This window comes from Muntiacus reevesi, chromosome 13 (assembly GCF_963930625.1).
Source record: "Muntiacus reevesi chromosome 13, mMunRee1.1, whole genome shotgun sequence".
NCBI lineage: Eukaryota > Metazoa > Chordata > Mammalia > Artiodactyla > Cervidae > Muntiacus > Muntiacus reevesi.
Genome location: NC_089261.1, coordinates 37,126,802 through 37,149,270, shown reverse-complemented (window position 1 = coordinate 37,149,270; position 22,469 = coordinate 37,126,802). Strand labels below are relative to the sequence as shown.

General features: G+C 39.7%; 1 protein-coding gene across 1 annotated transcript; it reads right to left on the bottom strand.

Annotated features, from left to right (window-relative positions):
* Positions 1–6,226: 6,226 nt before the first annotated feature.
* On the bottom strand, positions 6,227–7,279 carry LOC136145676 (calmodulin-1-like). The gene has a single exon (XM_065904220.1). The coding sequence runs from the start codon at positions 7,104–7,106 to the stop codon at positions 6,765–6,767; it is 342 nt and encodes a 113-aa protein (XP_065760292.1). The 5' UTR covers positions 7,107–7,279; the 3' UTR covers positions 6,227–6,764.
* Between the last annotated feature and the right edge of the window lie 15,190 nt (positions 7,280–22,469).

Genomic DNA, 22,469 nt, shown 5'->3' with positions numbered 1-22,469 from the left:
AAATGATTAAAAAATTTGTCCAGCTTCATTGAGATATAATAGACATAAAACATTCTGTAAGTTTAAGGTGTATGTGTGTTAGCTGCTCAGTCATGTCTGACTCTTTGTGATCCTGTGGACTGTAGTCCACCGAGTTCCCCTGTCCACGGGATTTTCCAGGGAAGAATACTGGAGTGGGTTGCCATGCCCTTCTCCAGAGGATCTTCCCAACCCAGGGATCAAACCGGGGTCTCCCTCATTGCAGATAGATTCTTTACCTTCTGAGACATAGCATAACATGCTTATATATTGCAAAATGATTACTACCATAGCTGAAGTTGACACCTCCATCCCATCATGTGCCTCTCTGAAGGGGGGTTATATATTCTTTCCAGGCAATGTAAACTATATAACTCTGCATTTCCCGTTTTTGCTTAATTATGAAGAAATTTAGAACTAAATGTAACGCTTAGTGTGGAAGTCACCTGGTACCACAGTCACTGCATCCTCTGCTCCTTCCGCAACTGCTTCTAGTCTTCTTTACTTTGCAAACATCTCTCTGAAGGTCATATACATTGTGGGCCTCCTCACCTCACTAGAATTAGATGAGCATAAATTATAAACAAGCGCCAAGCCCCGCCTTGGCTGCAAGCCTCCAAGAGAATTAAAAAGGGTAAAATGCCCTGCACAGGGCCTTCCTCTGGGCTATTGAGCTCCTATGCTATCTCCTCTGCCAAGCATATGCTTCTGGTCTAGCATCATTTAACTTCCTAGGCTACATTTCTTCAAGATGATGAGTGTAGGAGATGGTGGTGGATGAGCAACATGACTCAGTATTACAATACCCACCCTATCGGGGCTTCAAAGCAAAGCAAAACAAAGTCAAATCTTCTCTGTCCTAAGGAATTGGAGATAGCTGGTCATCATAGATAGGCAATAAAAGCAGTCCCTGAAGGTGCCAGGAGCTTCCCCAACATTCTCAACGGCAGAATCTCCTGGCACTCTTCCAGGAAGCTTCTTCTCTATTTTAATTTTTCATCTGACCTACTGCCCTTGCTTTGCTCCAGCCTCTGTCCTCTTTCAACCAGCCTTTCAGTCAACAAATTAAGCCATCTTACCACAAGGGGGCAGTGCAATCACAGAAACTATGGACCCAACTGGCCTTGCTTCTTAGGACTAAGAAGTTTTAGTCATGAAATCATTCCATACATTTTGCTTCAGAAACTTGTCTTTCTCTTTGATTTTTTCCCCCTTTCCACCCTTAAACTCACATTCTGGTGAGATGCACATTGTAAATCTATATTCACATCAATGTTTTTATATATGGGTTGTCTTGAATACTATCAAAGTCATTTATACCTTAAGATGCCACTTGACATGTTGTGATGTGATATGTAAATAAAATAGAGACCCAGAGACCCATTATATCAGGGCCTCCTTTGGGTACAAATCACAAAGTTATGATGGAGAGGTATTTCTTAGAACTAAATCCCTTCAGAGAGTACTGTGAGAGTGCTGCAGGGTAAAGGTGGTCTCTGAACTTGAAAGGAAGCTAGGAATTACTTAACTACAATATCCAGTCTGCTGAGTGACTTTCCTCTTTATTACAAACAAAGGTTCTTGGGCATTTGATCTGTGTACTGTGAGTTTGGTTAGTGTGAGTCAGACTCCTGAAGTCAGCTCCAACAGGCTCTGGTGGCTGTGTGGAGCGTGGTGACTCCCGGACCTGTCTCAGGGGCAGCTGCTTTTTTTATCCCACTATCCCTAAGTGCTTGCTTTTATTATGTGGATATAGTATGTGCTCTACTTTGATGATAAGCGCTTGTCACTATAAATAAAGGTAATGCCAAAGGAGGGTAAGTATTAGGACACACACAGTTACTGTTCAGTCTTTAATTCAAACTGTGATTACTATTTAACTCTTAATTAACATCAGAGGGTTACTAGGCATTTTCCAGAAAACAGAGAGGAAGAACAGGCCTTCAATCTCATCTCTAGATCAGAAGAAAGCAATAGTCACCACTAAGGAATTTGGCCTTTGCTCTTTAGAAAGGAACCTGAACTGACCAAGAGACTTAGCATTTCACTAAGAGAAGTGATTCCCAGAAAAGTGTAAGGATGATTTTATAGTCAAGGATAGAGAAACTTTGCAGATGTATTACACTGGTATACAAAGATTCATTAAGACTGAAAAGAATTAATTTACTTTGGTGATTACTCTGCAATATATACAAATATCAAATCATTATGTTGTACATCTGAAACTGTTTTCTGTTTGTTTGCTTTAAAATTTTGATTAGAGTATAGTAGATTTACAGTGCATGTTGTGTTAGCTTCAGGGGTACAGTAAAGTGAATCAGTTATGCTATCAAATCATCTTACTTGGACTAGTTATTGTTTATCTTGAAAACCTGTACATAATTGTTGTATCTGCATGTCCATATAGTGGGATGAGATTTCTTGACCTCTTTGCAATCTTTTAGCAGATTAGCTGTGATGTGCATCAAATTCAGGTTTAATGCCTATTCAAAAATAAAAGTTTCCTTTTTCTGATGGAAAAGAAAACAGGTTAGGAAGGAGGATGAAAGGAAGAGAATTTATAGAGCACAGTGTACTGAATATAGGCACTATACTAAGCTCTTAATTTGGATTTTTAAAACTGCCCTAGGGTTTCCTGGGCTTCCCAGGTGGCACAGTGGTAAAGAACCCATCTGACAATACAGGAGATGCAAGAGATGTGGGTTTGATCCCTGGGTTGGGAAGATTCCCTGGAAAAGCAAATGACAACCCACTCCAGTATTCTTGCCTAGAGAATTCCATTGACAGAGGAGCCTGGTGGGCTACAGTCCAGGGGGCACAAAGAGATAGACATGACTGAGCACACACAAATATGCACGCAACCACCCTAGGAGGTAGATGGTATTATAATTGTTGTTGTTGTTTAGTTGCCAAGTTATGTCTGACTTTTGTGACCCCATGGACTATAGCCCACCAGGTCCCTCTGTCCATGGGATTATTCTGGCAAGAATACTGGAGTAGGTTGCCATTTTCTTTTCCAGGGGATCTTCCCAACCCAGGGATTGAACCCACGTCTCCTGCATTGGCAGGGGGATTCTTTACCACTGAGTCAGATGGGAAGCCCTTTATTATTATTACCCTTGTATAAAGGAACAAATTGAGTGAGAAAAAGGCAAATACTTTTCCCAGACTTTCTCAGAGAAACAAGTGAAATTCTAAGCCAGCTCATGTTTTTGATTGCTACCAAGTATCCTGACACTAGAGTCTGCATTCTTACCCACCCTGCTGTCCTCTCTCCAGAAAGGTCTGTGAATCTAGGCCAAGCTAAGGAAAGGCAGAACAAAGCCTCAAGGGAGGCAATCCTGTGTCTAGCTTATCAGCATTCCTGCCACACTGATAGATGAGAATAATTTATTTTCATTTCTCTGGTAATAAGTCTGTTTGTTTATTCCAGCACTGTGTGCTTGAGGGTCCTTCAGCATAGACACAACATTACTTCTCAAGTGAATCAGACTTCAACACAGACAAATCATTCAGCAGATATATTGAGTTTTGTAACCAGAACCTGGGAATAAGGAAATCTATAAACAGTTTGACAACAAATCTATCTCTGGGAACTAAGATAAATAACACACATACCTTCATCAGCCAGTCAAAATTATATAGGTAAAACTGCATACATTATGGGAGAAGGCAAGCACAATGTTTAGTAAGAAGGAAATATTTGTTGAAAGGATTCATGTTAGAAACAGTTGTAGTGATTCAGAGTCAGTGTCAGAAATAACTGCAGATACACATAATGAAGGGTAATAATCAATCTGGACAATGTATAGTGATTAAGGAAATAATCAAATAGGGAGGCTGTAGGTTATACTAACTAGTATAATAATGGCCATATCTTATTCCACAAGAGTAAAAGTTCAATTTAACTAGAATAGAGTAAACCCAGTACAATGACCTGGAATTATCATCATGAATACAATCCATTGTGTTATGTGGAACTGCCTGTTCTGATGCTTTGCCATACTCTTAGATTCTTGTGTCTGATCTGTAAATGCCTTTTCTTTCTCTTACTGCAGACAGGGTACAGTGATGCGTCAGTCTCAGGTGGTTACTGCTGGGCAGGCATTTCGTGTTAAAGCTGCCAAGATCCCTGAGGTCCCCTCAACACTTCCTGATACACAGATTCCTAGAAAAAAGCAAGTTTTTTAATGGTGATCTGTGCCTCTGATTAGGTTAACCAGGGGTCCTTCTTGGGTAATGTGGATTCTGGAGCTACAGAGAGTGTTAAATTCTTGGTGTGTCTCTAACTGTGATACATGCACTGAGAAGTTACCATATAAGCCCATCACATGGCCTGCCTTTTATAAAGCAGACACTTAATAAGAAGGAAGAGCTGTTGTTCAGTCGCTCAGTTGTGTCTGACTCTTTGTGACCCCATGAAGTGCAGCACGCCAGGCTCCCCTGTCCTTCAACATCTCCTGGAGCTTGCTAAAACTCATGTCCATTGAGTCGGCGATGCCATCCAACCATCTCTGCTTCTGTTGTCCCCCTTCTCCTCCTGACATCAATCTTTTCCAGCATCAAGGTCTTTTCCAATGAGCCAGCTCTTAGCATCAGGTGGCCAAAGTGTTGGAACTTCAGCATCAGTACTTCCAAAGAATATTCATGGTTGATTTCCTTTATGATTGACTGGTTGGATCTCCTTGCAGTCGAAGGGACTCTCAAGAGTCTTTCCCAATACCACAGTTAAAAAGCATCAGTTCGTCAGTGTTCAGCCTTCTTTATGGTCCACCTCTCACATCCGTACATGACTACTGGGAAAACCATAGTTTTGACTGTCGGCAAAGCAATGTCTCTGTTTTTTAATATGATGTCTAGGTTTGTCATAGCTTTTCTTCCAAGGAGCAAGCGTCTTTTAATTTAATGGCTGCAGTCACCATCTACAGTGATTTTGGAGCCCAAGAAAATAAAGTCTGTCACTGTTTCCATTGTTTCCCCATCTATTTGTCATGAAGTGACAGGACCAGAAGCCATGATCTTAGTTTTTAGAATGTTGTATTTTAAGCCAGCCTTTTCTCTCTTCTCTTTCACCTTCATCAAGAGGTTCTTTAGTTCCTCTTTGCTTTCTGCCATAACGGTGGTGTCATCTGCATATCTGAGGTTGTAGATATTTTGCCCGGCAATCTTGATTCCAGCTTCTGCTTCAGTCAGTCCGGTATTTCACATGATGTTCACTACATAGAAGTTAAATAAGCAGGGTGACAATATACGGCCTTGATGTACTCCTTCCCCTACTTTGAACCAGTCTATTGTTCCACGTCCAGTTCTAACTGTTACTTCTTGACATGTATACAGGTTTCTCAGGAGGCAGGTAAGGTGGTCTGGTATTCCTATCTCTTTAAGAATTTTTCACAGTTTGTTATGATCCACACAGTCAAAGGCTTTAACATAGCTAATGAAGCAGAAGTAGATGTTTTTCTGGAATTCTTTGGTTTTCTCATGATACAACGGATGTTGGCAATTTGACCTCTGGTTCCTCTGTCTTTTCTAAATCCAGCTTGAAAATCTGGAAGTTTTCTGTTTATGTACCGTTGAAGCATAGTTTGGAGAAATCTGGGCATTAATTTGCTGGCGTGTGAGATGAGTACAATTCTGTGGTAGTTTGATCATTCTTTGGCATTGCCCTTCTTTGGGGTTGGAATGAAAACTGACCTTTTCCAGTCCTGTGGCCACTGCTGAGCTTTCCAAATTTGCTGTCATATTCAGTGCAGCACTTCAACAGCATCATCTTTTAGGACTGAAATAGCTCAATTGGAATTTCATCACCTCCACTAGCTTTCTTTGTAGTGGTGCTTCCTAAGGCCCACTTAACTTCACATTCTAGGATGTCTGGCTCTAGATGAATGATCACACCATCTTGGTTATCTGGGTCATTATGAGGCAATAAAAAAGTGCAAGGATTCACAATGGACTTCTTATTACCAATTCAATTCCTTCTTCAGGCCCAGAACACTCCTGTCCTCAGATTCTCTAAGACATCTCCATATTCTGATAATAAGTCCTGCTTTATCCCTTATGTTGATGTAGTGGATTGTTGCTGATTGTTGATTTCTTCATGATGTTGATTTCTTTTTTTGGGGGGGGGGTAAATTGTAATTTTTTTATTGGAAAACAAATATACAACTTGGAATGGATTTGAGGCAAATTGTACCATAAGCAGATTTTCTTTAAGTGGCTAAAACAAAGTTTAAAAAGCAAGTTAACAATAAAAGAAAATGTTTATGGTATAGGACCAGCAGTACAAAAAAATAGTGTACGAGTACGTGGGTAAAACACCCGTTTTGCAATAGTGCAACTTTAAGTACATATTGTTGACTGTCCGTAGTCTACGCAGAGTTAAAACTCCACACTTCAATAACAACATGCTGACAATTCCTAAAGAAAACTACTCAAAAAAAAAAAAAGGCATAACCCAGATGTTCCCTCATTTGACCAACTCCATCTAAGTTTAGATGTGCAGAAGGGCTTAGATATATCCAGAGTAAGCCACATGCAACATGTTATTTAATCAATTTTCTAAAATAAGGTTTCAGGACAATGACAGTAAGATAAGGGAAGAAAACATAGAGGAATGAAGTCCTAATTACTATACATGCATATTTTTTTTGACAGTAGGGGGAAACCTTTTACAGATAAGTTACAAACAAAAAAAAGGCAAATAAACAGTTTTGTACAAGAAATTTAACACATTCTGTACAATGTCTTCATTTTGCTGTCATCATTTGTACAAACTCTTCATAGTTTACTTGACCATCACCATCAATATCTGCTTCTCTGATCATTTCATCAACCTCTTCATCTGTTAACTTCTCTCCAAGGTTTGTCATCACATGGCAGAGCTCTGCTGCACTAATATAGCCATTACCATCCTTATCAAACACATGGAATGCTTCTCTAATTTCTTCTTCACTGTCTGTGTCTTTCACTTTTCTTGCCATCATTGTCAGAAATTCCGGGAAGTCAATTGTGCCATTACCATCAGCATCTACTTCATTAATCATGTCCTGTAACTCTGCTTCTGTGGGATTCTGCCCAAGAGACCTCATTACAGTTCCCAATTCCTTTGTTGTTATAGTTCCATCACCATCCTTGTCAAATAGTGAAAAAGCTTCTTTGAATTCTGCAATCTGCTCTTCAGTCAGTAGGTCAGCCGTGCTGCAAGCGCTACCGGTCTCCGGGGCGCAACCACACAACCACTCAGCTCGCTCTCTCCACTTGGACTTATATGTAGATTTCTTGATGCTTTCTCAGTGTCCATTCTTTACTTCCTCCTTCCTAACAGTTTGCCATACTTCCAATCCTATGTTTTGAGTAGAACTGATCCTAAATCTCAGTTCTACAGTGCGTCCAGACTGAAGTCAGTTAGCATGCCTCATTATCCTGGATAGGGTTATTGATGCAGAAATGAACACATGACCTATTAACACACTGACCTATTAAGAGATTTTTTTCTGGAAACTTCTGAGAAAGTTCCCTTTGTCATTCTTAGGAGTTAGCAAAAAAAGATATTCAATGGACATAATGGAGGAGACTTTAAGTGTCAGGTGCTTCTGACAGACACCGTACAACTAAAGGGAAGTTATATTTAAGATAAAGTCAAAACCATGCAGAAAAAAAAAAAAAAATGCGTTCTTGGTGAGAATCTCAATCCAACTTTGCTGGAAGCCTCTAGCTATGTCACTTACATGGATGAAACATTTCCTTTACTTTTTTTTTTTTTTTTTTTGTATGAATTTTATGAGGTTCTTGGATTTCTTTTTTTTTTTTTTTTAATATTATTTTATTAGTTGGAGGCCAATCACTTTACAACATTTCAGTGGGTTTTGTCATACATTGACATGAATCAGCCATATAGTTACATGTATTCCCCATCCCGATCCCCCCTCCCACCTCCCTCCCCACCCGACTCCTCAGGGTCCTCCCAGTGCACCAGGCCCGAGCACCTGACTCATGTATCCCACCTGGGCTGGTGGTCCGTTTCACCATAGATAATATACATGCTGTTCTTTCAAAACATCCCACCCTCACGTTCTCCCCCAGAGTTCAAAAGTCTGTTCTGTATTTCTGTGTCTCTTTTTCTGTTTTGCATATAGGGTTATCGCCACCATCTATCTAAATTCCGTATATATGTGTTAGTATACTGTAATGTTCTTTATCTTTCTGACTTACTTCACTCTGTATAATGGGCTCCAGTTTCATCCATCTCATTAGAACTGATTCAAATGAATTCTTTTTAACCTTTACTTTTAAAGGGCATTTTGACTTGGGTTTTTGAATGCTTACCACTAACAGAATCCTAACTGATAAGCATTTTTTGGTGTGAATTCTGTCATTTGCAAACAAAAGAACACCAACTTTGTAGTATTCAGAGACTTAAATCTGAGCAGTATATGAAAGGCAGAGTAAATTGGGACTGAGGAAAGACCCAGGGGAATTTCCTGCTAAATAAGTACTCAGGCTTGTGTGTGCTGGGGAGAGGGGAGGTTTAAATATTATTTCTATTTGTTCTGAGGACTTTAGGGGGTTATTTCCCGATTTATTTTCTCAAGAAGCTAGACTATCAAAGAAAGGAATTCAGTATAAGTACTAGGATTTTTTTTTAATTAATAGCAGTGACTTCAGAACAATGAGCTAATCAACTTTTTCATTTTATACACAACCCATGAAAATTACTGCACATAATCAAACACAAGTGGAATAGAACTTCTTCTATTGTCTTAAAATTTCAACTAAAGCACAAAGCTGAAAATAATGGGGAATTCCTCTACATTCTAAAGAGTCATGACTTGCTGGGAAGTATCCAGTCTAGTTTGGTGACCTTTACCCACACACACTGTATTAGAGCAAACTAAGGATTCCCTGGGAAGAGTTCACAATAGAAAAGGTATTTCCCCTATCCTCCCTGTGAGGGAAGATTCAGGCTACATGTCCCCTAAGTGCGTGAGGGAAACACCAAGTGAAATTCTCCAAGAGACTGCAGTTGTCAGCTAGAACAGGGGCTGAGTCAACATCCCTACTATGTGCTCCACCACCAGAGAGCACATAGATGAGTTTGGGGGTCAAATCCCAGGAGCTTAGGGTACATCCAAAGAAGAAATCAGAGTAGCTCAAGATGGCAAGGCAAGGCAGCAGTAGGATGGAGCAGGGCAAGGATGCCAAATGTCCCTCAGGTTGTCAATTTCCAGTGAACAGGCAGTGATGTGACCAAGTGGGAGCCACCCTTGAAAGGCTCTAGCCCAAAGTCTGTCCACTGGGGTGAGGGAATCCTGGCAGAACAATGCTGTATGGGGTTACCTCCAGGGATAGGAGCTGACGGGGTATCACAAGAGGTCATCTGGGGAAGGAATTGCCTAAGTCAAGAACCAGGGCAAGTGGACAAACATCTCTGAGAATTCACCAGTATGTACCAGGAAAGAGCCATCATTTGAATCCCAGTGTGAGAAAGTGGAGTCAACAGCACCAACCAGTTAAAGCACTACTCTTTAATTTTTATCTCTCCTCTGCTACTGATCTAGAGTCAAATATAAGAAAGAGGTGTGTTTGCAGGGAGAGAGAAAGGAGACCACACTCTCCCAAAAGCAGGTTTAAAGCCGTAAGTTAATGCCTTCAAGCTGTAAGGCAGGGGAATGGAGAAGTTTTAATTGGATGAAAGATTTAAATTTTGATATTAGATTGACTGTCCTTCTATAGCTGAAAATAGCATGTTTTGATGTCCCCAAATAACTTGAAAACAGTGGAATCTGCCTCATATTATCCAGACATGGGGGATGGAGGGCCAATATGGTGTTTTGGGGCAATAATGGAAGAAGAACAATGCTGTTTCACCTGCTAAAGAAATCAGTAATAGTTTTATCATAAATATAAATCAACACACCACAGCATTGTGTATTTTGAGGCAGAAACAATAGCCGATCAACAAACTCAAGGTGCAGACCTAACGTTCTATGAATTGGGTATAGAGCATCTACTGATTACGCTATTTAACCAAAACAGAGCTGCTCCAGAAACCTACCACAAAGGTGAAGTATAAATCCCTGCCAGAGAAGCCTCCCTGTCAAACGCATAGGTTGTGAATTCAGCTTGGAGGGCATCAATATTATTAGCACACGACTGTCTTCTCTTTTTTCTCTTACTCTGCTCATTAAAAATAATTCTGATTTTCCCTAGAAGGTTCTTTAGAGACTTCAAAATACTACAGGTTCAAACATCCAGTTCTACTATCATCAACCTATGGGTATTTTGGACTATATTATGTGAAAGAGAATGAATATGAATTTTGTTTGTATGTATGAGTAGAGGAAAATTCATGATGATCATGTTTGTTAAAAATTAAAATTCTTGTTTTTATTAAACTCTCCTTGAGATCTTATAAAAATAACAGTTGTTTAGCTTGATACTTGGATAAATCTGAATTCTATTATGAATGCATATGTGGATGCATGCATGAGTATATGCCTTTGACTTTTCAGAGCCTCAGTTCCTTATCTATAATATCAAGAGTTGAATCCCAGGATATAATCCCCATTCTTTCTATAGCTATAGTTTCAAACTGTTCTCAAGACACTGAAAATTAAGCATCAAAATATGCAATTACAGTTGTAGTATATTGTACCTTAATTACAAAGACTGGAAAGAATATAATGCAAAGTGACTCTCTCAAATGTAGTAATTGAAACTAAAAGCATTTTCTTTAATCGTGGATTGTCCAGAAAATTCAGTTGACTATAATATACTATTCTTTCTTTCTTCCTAATTAGATATTTTCTTAATTTCTTCTTAATTAGATACTCTAAGTTTAATATACTATCAGAAGTAGGTCATTGCTATTATAATGAATTTAAAACATGGTAACTCCAAGTTAATACAAAGAATAGGTCAGATGGGCAAAATAGGTAAAGGGGAGTCAGAGGCACAAACTACCATTATATTCTAAGTTGTAAGAATACAATGTACAGCATTATAGTTGATAATATGGTGGCATGAGTGGTAAAGAATCTACCTGCCAAAGCAGGAGATGCAAAAGACTCAGGTTTGATCCCTGAGTTTGAAAGATGCCCTGGAAGAGGAAATGACACCCCACTCTAATATTGTTGCCTGGAAAATTCCATGGGCAGAGGAGCCTGGTGGACTACAGTCCATGGGGTCACAAAGAATCAGACACTACTGAGTGACTGAACACACACACATAGTCAATATACTGCAAATACAGTCAATAATATTGTAGTAACTTTTAATATGCATAATATATAGAAATATCAAATTAGTATGTTGTATACTTGAAACTAATACAATATTGTAAGTCAACTATATTTCAGTAAAAAGAAGAAAGCAAATAATAATATGAAATTATGCTTTTGTAGAATATTCTTACAGATTTGGAAAACCTTTCAAACTTTATGTTTCTGCCTGCATGAGAATTTTATCCAACTTTGGATTTTAAGTGATTGTAAACTCTCTTTTCTCACTCTTTCCATTGTTTCCCATTTGTTTGCCATAAAGTGATGGGACTGGATGCCATAATCTTAGTTTTCTGAATGTTGAGTTTTAAGCCAACTTTTTTTTGGGGGGGAGGGCTCTAAAATCACTGCAGATGGTGACTGCAGCCATGAAATTAAAAGATGCTTGCTTCTTGAAAGAAAAACTATGACCAACCTAGACAGCATATTAAAAAGCAGAGACAAAGGTCCATCTAGTCAAAGCTATGGTTTTTCAGTAGTCAGGTATGGAGTGAGAATTGGACTATAAAGAAAGCTGAGTGCCGAAGAATTGATGCTTTTGAATTGTGGTGTTGGAGAAGACTCTTGAAAGTCCCTTTAACTGCAAGGAGATCCAACCAGTCAATCCTAAAGGAGATCAGTCCTGAATATTCATTGGCAGGACTGATGCTGAAGTTGAAACTCCAATACTGTGGCTACCTGATGTGAAGAACTGACTCATTGGAAAAGACCCTGATGCTGGGAAAGATGGAGGGCAGGAGGAGAAGGGAATGACAGAAGATGAGATGGTTGGATGGCATTGCCAACTCGATGGACATGAGTTTGAGTAAGCTCCAGGAGTTGGTAATGGACAGGGATCCATTGCATGCTGCAGTCCATGGGGTCGCAAAGGGTCAGACACAGCTGAGCCACTGAACTGAACTCTTTTAATAAAATTATATTCATCAGTATCCTCATTTTATGAGATGAACATTATCAATAAGAAAGATATAAACTTCCTGGCTCAGAACAAAGATACTAAACTCTACACAAAAAATCCAGTATAATTGTATCATTCAGAATACCGAAGGTATTCACTACCATTAACTTTTCTGAGGCTTATAAATTTCATTTTGCACAGAGATTTCTTTTCATTAAAGTATAGTTGAATTAAAATATTATGTTAGCTTCAGGTATATGGTGATTTGATATTTTAATATATTATACTCCATTTAAAATTATAAAATATTGGTTACATTACCTGTGCTATGCAATACAACCTTGTAGCTTACTTATCTTATACATAGAAGCTGTACCTCTTAATTCCCTATCCCTATCTTGTCCCTCCCCTACTCCCCTCTCCCCACTGGTAATCACTAGTTTGGACTCTATATCTGTGAGTCTTTTTTTGTTGTTATATTCATTTGTTTAATTTTTAGATTCCATATATAAGTGATAACACAAAATTATGTTATTTTTATTTGTATTCTTGTCTGACTTATTTCATTAAGTATAATACCCTCCAGGTCCACCTATACTGTTACAAATGGCAAAATTTCATTCTTTTTTATGGCTGATTAATACTCCTGTGTGTTTGTGTTTATGTCACATCTTCTTAATTCAATCATTTACCGATGGACACAGGTTGCTTCCGTATTGTGGCTATTGTAAATAATGTTGCTATGAATACTGGGTGCATAGATCTTTTCCAAATAGTGTTTTTGTTTTCTTTGGATATATACTCAGGAGAAGAACTGCTGGATCATATAGTAGTTCTGTTTTTAGTTTTGAGAAACCTTCATACTGTTTTCCATAGATGCTGCACCAATTTACCTTCCTGCCAATGATGTATGAGGGTTCTCTTTCCCCCATATCCTTGTCAGTTTTTGTTATTTGTGGTCTTTTTGATGATAGCCCTTCTGACAGGTATGAGGTGATATCTCATTGTGATTTTATTTTGTATTTCTCTGATGATTAGCCATGTTGAGCATCTTTTCATGTGCCTGTTGGCCATCTGTATGTCTTTTTTGGAAGAATTTCTATTCAGGCCTTCTGTACAATTTTAATCAGGTATTTTGTTTTTTGATGTTGAGTTGTAAGAGCTGTCCCAAAGAAATCTACAGCTTTAATACAATCGCTATGAAAATACCCATGACATTTTTTACAGAACTAGAATAATCTTTAAGTTTATATGGAACTGCAAAAGACTCTGCTTAGCCAAAGAAATCTTGAGAAAGAACAACAAAGCTTGAGGTGTCATGCTGCCTGACTTCAGACTATACAACAAGGCTACAGTAATAAAAACAGTATAGTATTGACAGAAAAACAGAAACATAAGTAAATGAAACAGAATAGAGTGCCCGGAAACAAATCCGCACATTCATGGACAATTGATCTACGACAAGGGAGGCAGGAATATACAATGAGGAAAAGACATATGATGTTAGGGAAACTGGACATCTACATGTTAAAAAAAAAATTAGAACATTTTCTTACACCAAATATAAACAAGGTGAAAGAAGCAAAAGCAAAAATAAACAAATGGGGCATAATTTGAACTTAAAATCTTTTGCACAGCAAAGAAAACCATCAACAAAATGTAAATACAATCTAGTGAATGGGAGAAAATATTTGCAAATGATATGACAAATAAAGAGTTTATATCCAAAATACAAACACATACAGATTTTTTGTTGCTTCTCTGCCACTATCCATTATATAATACAGTCATTATAGTCAAATTGAAACATGAAATACAATTTATGAGGGTTTCTGGCTCAGGTTAACCTCAATTGAAAGAGAGTTAAGAAATGTATTATAAAGTAAATTATAAAGTCTTTTAGAATAATGGAAAATTGTAAGCTCTAGGTGTTTTGCAACACTAAATAAATGATGCACAATCAGTTATGATTAATAATTTGTTTTCCTCACAACTTTAATATAATTACAAAGAAATATGATCATTCTCTCCAGTATTTAAAACCTCCATAAGGTATTAAACCTTCATATGCTTCCAAGTTTTTTCCCATTGGTTCTCTGATATATCCTGTCCTAATCCTTCTATTTTTACCTCTCTGATTTTGCCTTCTTTGTCTTTTTCTTTAGTACCTCTTCCTTTTTAACACCCTGAATCTATATTAGATTATGTTCAGTTGAAAGTAATGAAGACTTTGGCTTCCACACACAAGGGTTTATTCTTTCCAGTAAAAGAAAATCTAGTTTACAGAATGTCCAGAGTAGGTACATAACTGGTTTATAATTTCAACAGAAACACAGGTCCTTCTACTACTTGGCCCACTGCATGTGACTTCCTCAAGGCCACCCCATGCCAACATGATGCCTAGAGTCAGCCACTGCCTCTGCATTCCAAGCACCAGGAAGGAGAAAGAGGCCATGCTCTGTCCTAGAAGTTCTATAAACATTCCTGATAACACATAATTCAAAAAGAACTTGATCATGTGGTCAACAGCTCTATGATGAGCTGAGAAGTGTGGTCTTTGATTTCAGGAGGTGATGTGCTTAGCTAAAAGTTCACATTCTATATTGCAGAAGATTGGGAAATGGGTATTATCAAACCTTCTTTTATCTCACCCTGTATTCTACCTTGCTAATCTTAACCAGCCCCACAATTTCATGGATGGACTCTCAAATCTACTCCAGCCTCAATGTTTCTTCAGATTTCCCTTTCACATTTACACATTCCTGGTTGGCTTTTCCATCCAGACCTCTCTCTAGATTAGAACCTTAAATTCAATATGTCTAGGACCAACTTTGTAATCAACTTGCTAAATTCCCAAACCAGCTTCCACATAGTTCTCTGAAGCTTAAAGCTTACATTCACACAACCAACTCATATCGCAAGAAGCAGTTCTCCAGTCTCTGTTAGTGTTTACTGCCTTAGGGCTAAACGGATTGCTGTGATCTGTATTATGCCTCACATCACAATTTATTTCTGATCTTATGTGATTCCTATAACCATTTTATAAAAGAAAAAATTTCAGGTTTCTCTCTTTTTTTTTTTTTTGCCATTGCTGTTGTAATTTTTCTGCACTTAGAAAGCCTCTGATATATGCAAGACTAGTCCTGTTACCTAAACACAATTCCATGTGCCGGACACACACTGAGGCTGAATAATACCAAAATGTCGGAACTTGGAACAGAGAAGGGTTTGAGGGCCATGCAATGAGATGGGCTGCTCAAGCTCTAAAAAATCCCAAATTCCTTGAAAAGTTTTCAGCAAAGCCCTTTTTTAGGAAAAGGGGAGGGAAGGGTGTGGTTAGCTTTTGCAAAGGGTGTGGTTAGTTTTTGTGGTTAGTTTTTCTTGGGTGTCAAATCCTTTGTTCTAAAGGTCAGGTCATGGTCAGTAATGGTGTTCTCGTAAATCTCACCAAATGAATGTTATTCTCTATTCTGACAAGAAAGAAAAGGCCAGATCCTCAGACACAACTTTCACCCTCCAAGGTCCAGGTCCTAGCTAAGGAGCAGATCTCAGCTGGTGACTTCCTCAGGGCCAGTTGTCATCACTGAGGAAGCCAGGTGCGGAGGATCCAAGTGGCCCTGGGCTCCTCAGGCCACCCAAGTGGTGAGGGCCAGGTCCGGCAGACTGTGAGCCAGAGAGAGAGGTTGCTGCCCTTAGGTTACACAGGCAGGGATGGGGGAGAGGTTCACCGTCACCTCAAAGCCTGGGCCGGGTCAGTAGGGGGCCTTGACGAGGGCTCTGGAGCCCTACAGGACACAATCCCCTGCCTACTCCCCCATCCAGAAGCCTGGTGAGCTGGAGGGCCCAGGAAGAAGGCTGGGATCTGTCTCTCACCTCACTCTCTGCCTGCCTGGTGACCACCACTCCATTGACTGTTGGCTGACCACTGAACCACTAACGGTCACTCATTGACAGTTGGTCGCTTGGGGGAGGGACCCACTGCAGCAGCAACCAATGGCTGAGCAGGACCACTAACAGTCACTCATTGACAGTTGGTCGTTTGGGGGAGGGGCCCACTGCAGCAGCAACCAATGGCTGAGCAGGACCACTAACAGTCACTCATTGACAGTTGGTCGCTTGGGGGAGGGGCACATTGTGGCACCAACCAATGGCCGAGCAACCATTAGTGGTCTCCAAGTAATAAATATTGCCTGGTAACGGGGTGTGGGACAACAGCAACAGCGATGTGCTAAGGGCTGCACAGGCGTTGTGGTCTGTTACTGTTTCTTTATGTGACTTGGCATTATAAAGTAAAATAAACATCAAAAGACAAAGGATGCAAACCAAGTAACTGGAAATATGAGTTTACAACCAGTTCTGGGTGTCTACCAATTTGTCTTTTCAATCAAATTTTTAAAAATCAAATTGTCTTTAACCAGATCATCTGACGTGTGCACACAGTCTTGATGATGGAGGGAGGGTGCAATAGGAGTGTTATTTGCAAAGTTCACTAATACAAATGAAGCTGTTCAGAGAGCTTCTGTTCAGATAAGAACAGAAAGGTGTTTATTTTTTTTTAAACTAGAATTTGTTGTGCAAAAAAGCCAAGAAACAGTAGTTATCTTCTATAGGATATGTAGGGGAGAAGAGAATAATACTTCACATAGGAGGAAGATTAATCTCAATATGCTTGGGGAGAAGGAAGAAGGAAAAAGGGAAAGTGAAGAAATCTGCTTCTGGTTGTCAGTAGAAACTGATACTATAAATAGAGGTGCTAGAAGGTGCCCTACTTTATGCCTGCTAAGGAGACACAGGTTGAGGTGAGGAAAATAATGTAGCAGATACTTCATCCACCTTTCTACTGAAACTGCTATCTCTAAAGTCCTTAATGCTGAATATTTTTGTCTTTATCCATTCTCCCTGACCACTCTATAACACAGAAAGCAGGATAAAATGATGCTTCGCCGTCTACTGAGAAACACTCTCATTTTATTCTTCTCCTATCTCTGTGGTCAGTCCTACTCAGTCTCTTTGCTGGTTCTTATTCCTTAACCCATTTATGAGTCTTGCTATTTCCTGGGGTTCATCTTCCACTTGCTTTTCTCTTTTCTTTTTCTGTTGATCTAAGTTATTCATTTAGAGAAGGAAATGGCAACCCACTCCTGTATTCTTGCCTGGAAAATCCCACAGACGGAGAAGCCTGGCAGCCCCCAGTCCATGGGTCATAAAGAGTCAGACACGACTGAGTGACTAACACAACAACAGCAAGTTATTCATATTGATCGTAAAGTGTTACCTTTATGCCTTGATGACTTCCAAATCTACATTCAACCCTGACTTCTTTAACTCTAGATCCATATTTCTGTCTACTAGACATCTCCACCTGAACAATTTACAGATATTTAAAACTCAATATATTGTCTTTCTCTTCAAATTTATGTAAGTCAGACGGTAAAGACTCTGCCTGCAATGCAGGAGTCCTGGGTTCGATCCCTGGGTCAGGAAGATCCCCTGGAGTAGGAAAAGTGGGTTACCACCCACTCCAGTGGGAGAATCCCATGGACAGAGGAGGCTGGCAGGGTTACAGTCCATAGGTCACAAATAGTCACACATGACTAATGACTTTCATACTTGCTTACATTTTCTGTCTTGGTTAACGATACCTGCCCCCCTCCTCCAAGTCGGCCAGCATGGAAAGCTTGGAGTCATCCAAAATCCTTACATCTTTTTCATTTCCATTCCCCATTTCATTGGTCACCAAGATCTGTGGATTCTTACAGCACATACCACACAGATTATCACTGATCTGACCTTCCCCATACCCCACCTCTACTCCCTGGTGATCTGAGAACAGAAACTGTTTCTGCTTGATTGTGGATCCTTAGCTTGTACCACTGGACCTGGTACTTGCCACACTGACTGCTTTGTAAAATTCCATGTTGCTGATTCTTCTAGGCGCACACACATAAACATTAATCAGTTAATACCTGGGTTCTACCAAAAATTCCGAGAGAAGAATATTCTCTGATGTATTTGTTTCTCCCAACAGAAAAACACATCTACATTTGTATAATGGATTATTAATCGCACACCTAAATTTTTAGTTTCTATAGAAAAATAAAGCATATTTTATGCTTTATTTCCCTTCAAAAGGGAGTATGTCAAGAGAAGGATATGGTGGAAATGCCAAGAGGTAAAAACTGTCAAGAAGTCACAATGAAGAAATCTGCCTCAGCCTGCCTCCGAAGCAGGACCTGGGACAAAGACACAGATACAGGTCTCATCACCTACTCATGTGTTGATCTCAGGAAGCAGGAGTTAAGGAGAAGGGAGAGTAAGGCAGAGGAAGAAAAGCCAGGAAAGAGGGATTTGTTGGAGTGGTTTCCACTGTGAGCATGTAAAACACCCGTCAAGACTAGTTCAGTGAAGAAGGTCAGAGCATTGATACACTGACTCCTGTCTACCCCTGGAGAAGCGTTATCACCAGGAAAATAAACCCTCCTGTACTTCTGGTATGCTTACATGTGTGGGCCAATGAACTGCTGTGGGTTTGCTGTAAATTCAGGGGCAGGAAAGAAGAGGGGTTTATGGTGGGTATCTGAGGTGATAACAGAAACAGGTTTCCTTGATACTTGAGCAGACTGGGAGGATGCAAGATGAAGACTTGTGTGAATCTGATGACTATGTCCACTAGAAACATTCATAAATGTTCTTTACTTAAATATATATTGCAAACTAGCACAGCCACTATGAAGAACAGTGTAGAGATTTCTTAAAAAACTGGAAATAGAACTGCCATATGACCCAGCAATCTCACTTCTGGGCATACACACCAAGGAAACCAGATCTGAAAGAGACACGTGCACCCCAATGTTCTTCGCAGCACTGTTTATAATAGCCAGGACATGCAAGCAACCTATATGCCCATCAGCAGACGAACGGATAAGGAAGCTGTGGTACATATACACCATGGAATATTACTCAGTCATTAAAAAGAATTCACTTGAATCAGTTCTAATGAGATGGATGAAACTGGAGCCCATTATACAGAGTGAAGTAAGCCAGAAAGATAAAGACCATTACAGTATACTAACACATATATATGGAATTTAGAAAGATGGTAATGATAACCTTATATGCAAAACAGAAAAAGAGACACAGATGTACAGAACAGACTTTTGGACTCTGTGGGAGAAGGCGAGGGTGGGATGTTTCGAGAGAACAGCATCGAAACATGTATATTATCTATAGTGAAATAGATCACCAGCCCAGGTTGGATGCATGAGACAAGTGCTCGGGCCTGGTGCACTGGGAAGACCCAGAGGGATTGGGCAGAGAGGGAGGTGGGAGGGGGGATCGGGATGGGGAATACATGTAACTCCATGGCTGATTCATGTCAATGTATGACAAAAACCACTACAATATAAAGTAATTAGCCTCCAACTAATAAAAAGAAATGAGAAAAAACCAAAACAAAACAACAAAAACAATATATTGGAATGAGGGAGGGAGAAGTAAGGCAGCAAGTGGTAAGGAGTATTTCAGAGTCACGGATAGACACTGTATGTTGGTTCCCCAACACCCAGATCCAGATCTCTACTGACTCTATCTGAGAGGATACAAAAGCTAAACAGTTTATTTCCCAGTCTTTCTTGCTAGAATCCCCAAGTGTTACCAAGTGATACCATTCTGGCAACTAGACATTAGAGAAAATCTGTTAACATTAACCCCCTTCTCCCAATCCCTCTCCTACTGTTTTGAATGAACATGAATGTGATGTTCAGAGCTGCATTGTCTATCTTACAAGTAATACATGAGGAAGAACGCAGTCCTGATATAGAGGCAAAGCAAATCCCTACAGGACTGGCTCCCTTTAAGTTTGAGAGATGGATGAGGCCCCCAGCCTCTGCTCCACCTAAGCATTTTCTTTACGGAAAGGTGACTGGTTTAAGGAAAATATTCAAGTCTAGCCCCTGTCCAATTGCTACAAGACAGTGCTACTGGCAACATTTTGCTTTAAACCCAGCCTAAATGTGAACTCATGAGATGCTATCTCTGTGCATCCAAGGTGTCCTCCTCATTTCACTGTTCCCTGAATCTACCTTGTTTCAGGCCTTTTACCTTCCAGTGGCATCCTCTCTCAGGAGCTCCCAGTCCCACTTACCTCACCAACCTGCTCCAGCCTGGCCACACTGCAGTTGGTTGGTCCCAACTGCCTTATCCTGTTCTGCCCACACAAGGAAGAGATTACATCAGAGAGGAAGACGGGACTGAAGAGCATGAGAGGATCCAGTTCCATTCCCCCACCTCAAACTCTGGGCAGAAGGAGGTCTTTCACTGGCTTCCTGAAAGTGGCATTATGTTTACCAATTGTTACATCCACAGAGAAACCGGAACGACCCTGGGTTGAAAGCTATTCTCAGCGACATTTCTATGTAGAAGCAGCAAATAATCTATAGAAAGCAGAGCGCGTGCATGTGTAGTCACTTCACTTGTGTCCAACTCTTTGCGAGATTATGGACTGCAGTCCGCCAGGCTCCTCTGTCCATGGGACTCTCCAGGCAAGAATATTGGGGTGGGTTGCTATGCCCTCCTCCAGGGGATCTTTCCCACTCAGGGATTGAACCTGTGTTTTCTGAATTGCAGGGGGATTCTTTATCACTGAACCACCAGGGAAGCCCTTTAAAGCAGAGTATAAGAAGTTTACTAGGCTTTTTTTTTCTGAAATCACCCCAACCCTTTCATGTTCCATCTGTAAAAACAAAATTAACAATTAAATAATTCTTAATTCTAAGATTAAAATCCTTCCCCCGCCAAATCAACACAGCTATTGTTTTTTCCTTCAGGAGAATATTGTGAGAAACCTCAAGAGGCAATAATTTATATGCCTGCTAGTCCTTGAGACACTCTTGAATCAGTCCTTCTTTCTCTAGTGAAGACTTATCTCCTTGCCATGGTAGCAAGCTCTTTGAGTGCAGCTGTGGGGTCTTCCGTTTATCATGCATCACTCAAAGGGAACTTAGCACTTTATAATCTACACTATAGATGCAAGATAGCTTTAATAGGTTTGTGTCTATGACTTTCTTTACTCCAATCCAAACACCTTCCAAAGTGACTTAGTCCACTTGTTAAATTGCAGTCTTCTTAGATGGGGATGGAAAATTCCTCCTCTTTGGTAGTTCATGGGTCAACATGAAATTTAGTGGTAGGTGGTTTCTGTTTAGTTACTGTAGGTAGACAATTTTTCTTTCTGAAGACATTACCTTTTACAGTAATTGGCACTCCTGGTGTTTTTGGTTGGTAGGCTGAATGAGTCATGGAGGCCCTTAGGTTACAACTGAGGCAGGTTTTAAAACCACATGGGAAAAACATTTTACCTGAGCAAATCGAAGCATATAACTATTTATCCATCTGTTCTGGTGCTCATTCAACATGTAATTGAGAACCTACTGGGTGCTAAGTCACATATGCTAGACACTGGGGTAGAATGATGAATGAATGTGGTAAATAAGCTGCCTGTCTAACTTAGACTCTAGCGGTAGACATGAACAAGTAAATAGGAAGTATTACTTGAGTACAGTCACAAAACAATTACGTATAGTGTAAGCAAAGGAAATCCGATGAAACCATATATTTAAAAAATGAGAACAAGAAACTCTAAGTAGACCACTGCACAGTAATCAGAAAAGTTCGGGCAAGAAGTTGGGTGTTTTTCCTGATACTCTAGTTCAAAACATCAGAAATAATGGCAGCAATTCTTCAAATCCTCCAGGGAAGAATACTGGAGTGGGTAACCATTTCCTTCCAGGGGATCCTCCCGACCCAGGGATGGAACTTAGATCCCCAGCATTGGAGGCAGATTCTTTACCATCTGAGCCACCTGGGAAGTCCTCATACTTGCAAAGCACAGGACAGATTCTAAATCATTGTGACATTATCTCATTTAACTCATAAAAAAATTTGAAAATTATTTTATTATAACCCCTTACAGAAGAGGAAACTGTGGTTTAGGGAAGCTAAGTTGTTCTAAAGGAGTACCTTCTATGTATCAGTGACAACAGCACATGGCACTGCTTTTTATTAGGGACATACTCTGTACTGAGTGCTGTTTAATAATTATTAACAATTTTCTAAATTAAACTCATATTTTTAAACACTGTAAATAAGAATTCATCTTATATGAGCAGGTGTGCAATTTACCAAAAATAAAAGCACCTTATGAGAAATGACTTGGGTACTGTGACTAAAAGACCCAGAACTACTTAGAAATTTCAAGTCTCACTTTCTTTTATCTT

Bases quoted from the DNA above. Each gene is read 5' to 3' on its own strand.
- LOC136145676 (XM_065904220.1), bottom strand. From the start codon at position 7,106: ATGAGGTCTCTTGGGCAGAATCCCACAGAAGCAGAGTTACAGGACATG.